Source organism: Eufriesea mexicana, unplaced genomic scaffold, assembly GCF_001483705.2.
Source record: "Eufriesea mexicana isolate 0111107269 unplaced genomic scaffold, ASM148370v2 scaffold167, whole genome shotgun sequence".
NCBI classification, from domain to species: Eukaryota; Metazoa; Arthropoda; class Insecta; order Hymenoptera; family Apidae; genus Eufriesea; species Eufriesea mexicana.
The window spans coordinates 32256-42204 of NW_016908331.1; the positions used below are offsets into that span (position 1 = coordinate 32256).

Below are 9949 nucleotides of genomic sequence, written 5' to 3' on the forward strand. Positions count from 1 at the left end.
ACACGACGCCAAGCTCTATGAGTCAATATTCGTCTTACGCCACCTACAACAGTGGCACCACAAATTTTCCCAACGTGGCTCAAAATATATCACCGTCTTCGCAGGTATCAAAACGCTAAAATTTGTTGTTTCTGTCCGTATGGTCACCTTTCTATCTTCGTTTTTATCATTTTCCAGAAGCTAGATTACAGCGCCTACGGTAGCAGTTTGTACGGAAATGACAGGGTACCATTACAGTATTCCGGATATTACCCCATGCACGGTTACCACGCGGCACCTGCCTCCTTTAACATTGGAAATCTAAATTTTGCCGGTAACGTTCTTATCGACTTCTCTTTTACTTTCGACAAGATCTAGCGCAGCAATATTCCCCTGGAACAAATTTCGAGGTCGAATCTTGATCATACTTATAGTGCTGCAATTAGATCTAAATGTCGCTGAGGTATTACACGAGCATTGCTGAATCTTTTGTCCGTGTTGCATCATACAAAGTGGCTGATTGAAAGAAGAATAATTATCCTCTAAACGTGTCGTCCACTGAAGGCTTGAATAAGTTTGGAAAGCTAAGAATTCAGCAAAATCGTTGTTCTTGGACGATGCACACATAAGAGAAATTCTGAAAATGAAACGATTTACTTTTTAAACAGTATACAATGCAGGTCACAATACTAATAGTAGATCAACTAGTATCTGTACTTGTAAAATATTAACACTTAAAGGATACATTACCATTTTCATTCGATTAAATGCCTTGACTAAATAGAAAAGGTGTAGAAAGATTGTTTCCATATTTCCAGTCTTTTAAGTATCAAACTTTGCTTTTATCAAACTTCTTGAATAACAAGATTTGACGTTGCAAGATATCCTTCTTTGCATGACCTGTGAATTGTTAATTTTTCTTTCTGTATTTTATTTATACTTTTGTGATTCCAGAGATATCACAAATTTTGTTACTTACGCTGTTTGTTAATTTGTTTAAGTAAACACGTTTTATATTATTTCGTTTATGTTACTACGACAGTTTGCCATTTGCTTGCAATTATGATTTGTCAGTAACGATTTCCTTCTTTGTAAAAAGATTCGACAAAGTCTGCACTTACATTGGACGCAACAACTCACGATGCCAGCGATCTTACCGCACGAGAAACCGCAAACATCGAAGGTAACACGATTCGTACGTGTGATTTTATCTTTCCATTTTTTGCGTCCATACGTTCTCCTTGAATATGTTCCAGCAGCTCTCAAAAGTGTCTCTAAAATGAAAAAATAAATGAATTAGATTATATGTAGCGTGACATCTAGCAATTCATAAATATGTCCTACACCTAAGTTAGAACGAAGAAAAAGGTTTTAATAAATTACGAATTCAAGTAATTATCTATCACGTAGGTATATCTGTACAATTCTCAGATGCTATTGTTGAGTTCATCTTCGGTAACATAATTTTAAAATAATTTTGGAATGAAATTAAGCTGTGAATATAAATACGGATATTCAAGGAAATGGTTCTTTCAATTCGATTATGGTTGTTTCGCTGATCACGTGGGCGGTCGCGTGATATTTTTCTCGCATTAATTTTTTGACATATATTTAATCTCTGTTGATAGCATAAGAAATTAAATATAAAAATGCATGACTTGCATGTTTTAATGTTTGCGTCACCATTTATTTGATCAAAAATGTTTCTGCAATATAAGTTAAACAATTTTATTTTATATATACTCTTTTTATTACTTTTTTCACATAAACAATATGAAAATCGACAATGAACTTCATCGAAAGAGAATACCAGAAATAACGTTCAATAAACATGTTTCAGGAGCTACAGCGAAACCTTGCAGACGCGGAAGACGTCAGAGCGGAAGTGGAAATAGTATAGGTTCTGCGGATACAACAGAAGCCGGTCCTGACCGGATATTCATCTGGGACTTGGATGAAACCATAGTTGTATTTTATTCATTACTCAGTGGACAATTTGCACTGAAGCACCGGAAGGATCCAGCTCCTCTGGCTCAAGTAGCGTACAGAATGGAAGAAATGATATTCAATTTGGCCGATACTCATTTCTTTTTCAATGATGTCGAGGTAAACAGTCAGGCCTTCGAACACACAGGGTGTCTCATAACTAGCGAAATTATATATTTTGATATTTTATCTCTCTTATAATTTTACATGGGCATTAATTTTTCTTGTTTTAACTTATATAGGACTGTGACCAAGTACACATCGATGATGTCTCGTCAGATGATAACGGACAGGACTTATCTTCTTACAATTTCGCTAACGATGGTTTCCAATGTGCATCTGCGAATAATGGTATATGTTTGGCATCTGGTGTCAGAGGTGGTGTTGACTGGATGCGAAAATTAGCCTTTCGTTACCGAAAGATTAAAGAAATTTATAATAATTACCGAAACAACGTCGGCGGTTTGCTCGGCGCTGCGAAACAGGAACAATGGTTGCAATTGCGTTCAGAGATTGAAGTCTTAACTGACAATTGGTTAACGTCCGCTGTTAAATGTTTGAGTCTCATAAATAAAAGAAGTGACTGCATTAACATTTTGGTCACTACCACGCAATTAGTACCGGCTCTGTCAAAAGTACTGCTGTTCGGGATTGGTGGAATATTTCCAATTGAAAATATTTATTCTGCTTCGAAAATTGGTAAGTTCTATGACAAATTTAAGTATCTAAAATAATTATTATATTATATTGTATGATTTAAATTACATTAATTTTTCGTAATAAAATATTATTACGTATATACAATTAAAATACATATGATAATGTATATGACAAGAGTACCATATTTAATAATACACATTACCCTAATTTATAGGAAAAGAAAGCTGCTTTGGAAGGGTGATCGCCCGATTTGGTCGGAGATGCACATATGTAGTGATAGGCGATGATTCTGATGAAGAAACAGCAGCACGTGCCCACAATTTTCCATTTTGGAGAATAAACAGTCATTCGGACACACAATCTTTATACAACGCCTTAGAAATGGGATTTCTTTAAACAGGATAACAATGGGATAGATTTGGGGGGAAGGGGGGATAATTCGAAAAATTATGTCCTAACCGAGAAACATCTTAGTTATATGAAACTTATATAGGATATTTCTATATTCTTTACTATCGATGATGAAAGTAAAAAGAAAAAGAAAAGAAGAAGAAATAACGCTTTTATCGAGTGAACCTTTTAAACATTCCTACTATTTATCGATCGTAATACGTAAATTGAAGATCGACTGTTCCTTTAAGATCACCATATACGATTATCGATCAAGGCTATTTGTCGATCGTCAAACGCGACCGATCGGAGCAGGGTCCACAAGTGATATACAATGAAAGTAAAAGATAGTAATGAGACAAAAATGAAAATTAAAGAGTTATATATAATACAAATATTTCTAATTAATTCCTGCACAGTTTCGACCATGTATAAAAATTAGTTTGTTGAAAACTGTAAGTATCTCTCGTGTACTTAAACGTGTTATGTTTTTTACTTTACAAATATACGTATAAAAATTAAAATGGTCGAAAAATATTAAATTCGCAAGCAGGACGATGTTACGCGTAACATGCATTAGTTATAATATTTTGATCGATGTATATTTCGAAACCTTACGGAAATTTTATATGAATATTGTGATACGGTTTAATCCAATTATTTAATTATAGTATGATCCCAGTAAATGTAATAAAGCATGATCAAACGAATACTTTTTGACATAGTAGTTCGTGAAAGTTAGTCACCGTTTTATTTGTTACATTAAATAAGAATATTTGACTGAAATATCATGCATTCTTAACATTTATTTCTTCGTACATATTGCATACTAATAAGAATACTTAGGTACCTATATTTTTGAATCATTCATATCATGGTGTGGTTTAGAAACTTTTTTCAAATTTCAATCTCTTTCGAATTATCTTTAATCACAAGTAGCACATTATACGTCGTGTACAAAATTTCAGTGTCATTGAAATTTTATGAGAATACTAGAGATATGTAAGTAATATTTTCAATGTGTACGATATTATGTTGTATACTTACAATTTTAATTCATAAAAGAGAGAGATATGATTAACAAACAATAACCAAAGTTAATGTCATTGAATAACTATAAGATTGATTTATATGTTTTTGAAAAGTATGTTATATTAATTAAGAGCGCATTTGCGAAGGAAGAACAACCAAACATAAAGATATTTTGTGTAAATCAATGTAAAAACAGATGTTTACAAAAATTCAAATTATCTCCGAATATGTAAATTTATTTATATTATTTTTTCAATTAAATTTGATAGTAATGACATTATATGAAAATTATCTGATAATTGAAAATTTGTTCTTCAAATTATTATCATGTAAAAAACAAAACTATAATTTAATCGACTGAATAGCACAAAACTTGCACAAGTTGTAAAGTGGTTGAAAACGTGATGCAAAAGGCATAAATAAGTCTTTGAATAAAACTACTTTTTAATTATGCAATGTAAACTTTGGTTGAACAAAATTATGTGACTATTAAATTTAAAACACAGAGATGAAGACTATATTAAACAATGAAATTCATTAAAAATACTTAACTTTTTTAAAAATATACTTGCAACAAAATTAAGATTTTTGATATATTATTTATATTTCTCAAAAATGTATGTTTTTAAATAGATGTATACTTATGTTAAATCAACATTATATTACACTGATCAAACATGATAAATGTGGATCTGTGAGTTAAAATAGATTGACAAATATAGAAAATATAGTCTAATATTATTACATAGAAGTTTACATACGAAAAATTTATGATATAAATTTTTTTATTGCAAATACTTTTATTTCTATTTATGCAACATTCCTTTTAACTGTATATTGGACTTTGTATTAAACGCACAGTAATGTAACTACTATTCCAGTATCTGTATAATTTTATAATGATTTAAAGAATTGTATTGTGCAAAACTGTGCCTACTAAAATTACATATATTTTTGTAAGTAATTGTTATTATGATTCCAGTATCAGGCTTTTCAACATACAAGCAATAGTTTAATATCGATGTTATAGATTTATTCGTGTATAGCAATGCTTACTTTCAGCATAAGATAAGAACATAACATTGTTTAATTATGTAACTGTTTATATTTGTTTATGCTTTTTATACCGAGTAAATGATTTTGAAAATGCTTTAAAAATTAGCAAATTGCAAATACCATGTAATTTGTTTTTATAATGTATAGAATTTTAGTTAAAAGCTCATGAAATTTATGTGTTCTTTGTTATATACACGAATATTTTCAGTAATACTAACAAAGACCGCTTTTAAATACTAAAGATTTTCAATAAAAGTCATTTTGTTTATGTTTATATAACGAGAATTTTTGTATATTCTAAAATTTCATAATATTTATTTAACACACAATATAATTTTAACAATTTATTTTTTCCATTTACAGTGTATTTGTATGAATAATCAAAAAATTATTTTACATTATTTTCTTAAAAAAAGAAAAAAAAAGTGTACCTTCATTTATCAAGAGCCTCTTCTCTTATATATTTTCATTAAAAATATAGTGACTTATTAAAAATAGTATGAGTTATTTCTTTTACATGGTAACATATGTTGGATTTGTTAATACACCACAGTTATTATTTTCTTGAGACATAAGAATGTAACCATCGTTACCCCAGTAATTTGACCAAGAATTTTTTATTAACCAATAGTCCTTTCCATTCAATTTGCCATAACCGACAGCTAAAACTGCATGATCGAGTGACTCCTCTGTATTACCTATAAATAGGATATTATCTGAGTTTAGAAAATATTTTTACTTAAAAATTATTACCTTTACTTACCACAAGCTGAATCGTAATATACACCATGAGAATAAAATGAAAATGTTTTGTGGGATGCGTCAATCGCAATTGAAACTGGACCATGTTTCGCGATGGCAACTTTTAAAGCATTAGCATCATCTGATGTAACGTTTACATAACCAGTAATGTTAGCTATTGTTGGAACATTATTTGCATGGCAATAACCATCCTAAATAGAAAAATAATCAAAAACAATTTAAAAAATTAATTTTTAATTTGTTAATAAATATAAGATGAAGATTTGAGATTATAAAATTTATTCTTATGAAATTATATATGTGCATAAAAATATTATCTACAGAATACTTGTAATTTAAAATCTACTCACCTGACCAAGATAACCGCCATAATCGTCTTCAGAAGGCAAACCTCCATGTTTCATAATCCATTGATATGATCTGAAATCTTCGCCACCATCACAACCATTGTTTCCATAACCCCATGAACAATCAATAAGTGCCTATAATTATGATACATCATAATACAATTTTTTTTATTTATAATATCGTTTAGTTATTTTTTAATTTTTTTACCTGTTGAGATAAACGCACTAATTTACCATATTTCATATAATATGCACCTTCAACAGCTCCAGTTGTACCAAAACTCCAACAAGATCCACAAACAGATTGATCTATTTCATTGAAAAAAAAACTGCTGTTAGTTTGAACGTTAAATAATTTTTGTTAAATGAATCTAGAATTATAAATTAATTAAATTATTTTTTATAATTTTTGGAGATAATAAAACAAAAACCTTTAACAGGTGTAACAGCACCATATAGCCTCCAATCTAACTCATCTGGGATTTTAGTTACTTCTAGTTCAGCATTATAAGGGAATGGTTGTCCTCCATTATAGCCTGCAGTATATTGCTTACCACGTAAAGCTTTTAATTCTAAGTCAGTACGATCTACCAAATGATTAACACTTAATTGGTAGCCTTTATTAGCTCGGTTAGTTGAATGGATAAATCTGTAAATATTGAATATTAATTACTAACTCGTATTTGACACGTAACGTATAAATGTAATATATACCGTAAATTTTGTCTGAACAATTCTTTACGCTGCAATTGTTCTACATGATTTACATAATTCTTATTATGCATATTTTTAAAATCTTCAAATGCTTCATTTACATGTCTATCATAATTATGAACAAATTCACGCATAGGGTTGAATGTGTATATGTGTTTATCTCCAGGTCCAGGAAAACCAACACATGTCATATCTATTGAAGACATTATATAGTTACGATACATTTATATAAAATTAATGTTAATACATAGAAAGAATTTTAATTACTTGATGAAATTTCAAACACCTCTGTATCTGGTATCTCAGAAGAAAACCAGTCATAATTTAAATAATAATGATCATAGTGAGATCCCAGAAGACTATTAAATCCTTTCATTTCATATTTTACAGGAATTGGTTCTTTGAAATTAGGTATAGTTGGAGATTTCTATAATTAATTGTAGAACAATTGTGTCATTAATAAACTGACCAAATTATGTAAAATCAGTATAAATGTAATTATTTTACCTTATATCTTATCCAAAGAGTATACTTGTTAACTTTTTCATTAATCTCTTCTTCCAGTCTCCATTTTTCACATAGTAATCCATTAACTTCTTCCTTGCCAAGACACTAAGTAAAATATAATAAAATTTTATATTTCAATTCTGATATGTATAAAAAATGTAAAAAATATTATTTCACCTCCATTCCAGTTGTATCTGGAATAATGGTTTGAGGATGAATCTTGATTTCTTTACTGCCATTTACTTGGAGACATGTATCTTCATTAAGAACAGATTCTGTAGTTATTGGAGCAATTTTTATGCTTGTACCATAAGGTCCTCGATGAGATAATTGGAAAGTTTTCACCATTCCTAATTCAGTCAACTTTAATTTATTTATTTGTTTACAATGATTTTCATTAATTTATAATTAAATTACCTGCATAATAATCAATTCTACTAGATCCACTTTTGCCATCATACCAGGCATAAAATGGTTCACGAATTTCAGCATATGGGATATATAGAGTGCCCCGTACTATGTAAGTATTACTAAATGTTGGTGACTTCATAGCTTCAATAGAAGAGATACCTAGTAAAAACAAAAATTATCTATATTAATTTACTTTTACTTTACTAATTTACTTTTAATTTACTTTTACATTTACTTTTAATATGAAGTAAATAAAAATGATATTAATAAACATTATCTTACCTAGAATAATCACTGTAAAAGTGATTGTAAAAATATGCATGTTTTTGTTTCTGCAACACAAACAATGAAAATATTATTAGATTAGATATTTGTAGTTTTTACTTTTGATAACATTATGACCCAAGAGAAATATACTTCCAATTAAAACACTGCTAATAGCAAATTTCATTTAATTGCATTAAGACATATTATGTAAAAGATATTATTTATTAAATAATCACTGTATATATTGCAATAATTTTAGTAGTCTAACTAATGAAAAATATATAAAAATAAATGTAGGAATATATGAAAATATAAAAGTTAAATAATATGATTTCAAAAATAATCTTGTAGAAATTCATATAAAGTAATAAACACTTTTATATATGATAATATTAAAAAATTGTATTTTTGTAAATATATAAAATCTAAACATTTACTAATGAAAAAATATTCTATTTTTAATACTTGTGGATTTAATATCAAATTGATACAACTGTAAAACGAATTTATTGTCAGTTATAAAAAAAATATATATGTGAAAGAAAATTCCATTAAAAAAGAATGTTAATTAATCGTATTTTAAATACTTACTGTCGTTGATTTGAACAATACATTTTCCGAGTATTCTACCTAAATTAGAGTATTGAATTACGAATAAGCGCTGGAACAATATTTATGAATAGTTTTTAATTATTCTTGCAATCACTTCAAAGTCGACCAACTAAACACAAATACAATCCGATACAATCGCAGCTCTGTACCTCAGATTTCGAACTTATATATATTACCGTAATTTGATAAAAATGATACCACCACTAAACTCTTCACTGAATGCAATGTTTTTTGATTTGTCTACATTCTTGTTTCTATAGGATGAACTTATTAATCGTTCAATAAATATATGATTTATATGGTACTGCTTTATTGAAACAGTAATTACTTAATATTTACTATTATAGTTGTTTATATTATTTTATGTATTTTATTAGGATTTATTGTTGATATTTATGAAATCAACATTAATATCAATTTTTAATGTAAATTTTCAGACTTATTTACTTACAATTTTAATCACACATCAACCCTCTTTTTTTACATAATTAAAAATATTATCTTTTATCAAATACTTGTAGTTTAATTAATACAATTTAAAGTATTTCAATCAAATGTAATCTAATCTATAAATTTTAAGATAGAGAACATTTCTATACTTCACTGATAAAGATTACATTTATTTTACAATTTCATTTTATTCAAGGGCCTAGATTATTAAGTTCAAATTTACATAAACCTAGATATAATGCATTAATAAATATATTGTACAATAGTATTAAGTTTGTTAAATTATATAATATTCACTTAAATGACTTTTTAATATATCATAAGTTTATTATTATTTAAGTAATTTAAATTAAAAAAGATAATATTAAAAATAATCGAAAATTATAAATAGAATAATTAAATAATAAACATGATGAATAGCATAATTAAATATTTAAGTTTAATACCTTAATTTTGTAGAAAAGAAATATATAAAATAATTTAACAAAATTTTCTAGAACAGTGATTTAAAAAAAAATATTTGCAAACATAAAACTGTAACGTTTGTATTCGTTATTTTGCTTAAATTAGTTCTAGAAATGAGTCAGTTTTATGTTTCAAAGTTACCATTAGAAACTCAAAGTAAAGTAATTTTACATCACTTATCTTTATGTTTGATGTATAATTTAGATTGATAGATAGAAAGTAATCATTACTTTTTGATCTACTTCAATATATTAACAACTTATTGTTATCATTTAAAGTGGTGAACATAGATAATTAAAATTTATATATAT

At 27.8% G+C, this 9949-nt stretch overlaps 2 protein-coding genes across 5 annotated transcripts in view; one reads left to right on the forward strand and one right to left on the reverse strand.

Annotated features, from left to right (window-relative positions):
- eya (eya transcriptional coactivator and phosphatase 2) overlaps positions 1-3050 on the forward strand; it is a 12862-nt gene extending 9812 nt beyond the window's left edge. For 2 of the 4 annotated variants that reach the window (XM_017910798.1, XM_017910799.1), the window contains exons 5-10: positions 1-104; positions 178-313; positions 1079-1174; positions 1820-2085; positions 2208-2664; positions 2840-3050. In XM_017910798.1, the coding sequence (XP_017766287.1) occupies positions 1-104; positions 178-313; positions 1079-1174; positions 1820-2085; positions 2208-2664; positions 2840-3021 (1241 nt within the window). In that variant the 3' untranslated portion in view covers positions 3022-3050. The remainder of the gene's footprint in view (positions 105-177; positions 314-1078; positions 1175-1819; positions 2086-2207; positions 2665-2839) is intronic. The other 2 variants (XM_017910800.1, XM_017910802.1) reach the window with 1 other exon arrangement.
- Positions 3051-5539: 2489 nt separating this feature from the next.
- 26-29-p (C1 family peptidase 26-29-p) lies at positions 5540-8926 on the reverse strand. Its single transcript, XM_017910795.1, has 12 exons — positions 8703-8926; positions 8127-8176; positions 7851-8003; positions 7611-7783; positions 7434-7538; positions 7194-7353; positions 6927-7119; positions 6644-6861; positions 6421-6521; positions 6216-6347; positions 5867-6056; positions 5540-5801 (listed from the first exon to the last, which is right to left on the reverse strand). Exons 1-12 carry the CDS (start codon positions 8723-8725, stop codon positions 5617-5619), a joined length of 1683 nt encoding a protein of 560 aa, XP_017766284.1. The 5' UTR covers positions 8726-8926; the 3' UTR covers positions 5540-5616.
- Between the last annotated feature and the right edge of the window lie 1023 nt (positions 8927-9949).

What these genes read in the sequence shown, in the direction of transcription:
- 26-29-p (XM_017910795.1), bottom strand. Translation starts at nt 8,725, where the DNA reads ATGTATTGTTCAAATCAACGACA. An exon ending in CTCTTTGGATAAGATATAAG is followed by an intron (nt 7,354 to 7,433) that starts GTAAAATAATTA and finishes AATTAATTATAG; the next exon opens with AAATCTCCAACTATACCTAA. An exon ending in ATATTACGATTCAGCTTGTG is followed by an intron (nt 5,802 to 5,866) that starts GTAAGTAAAGGT and finishes TCCTATTTATAG; the next exon opens with GTAATACAGAGGAGTCACTC.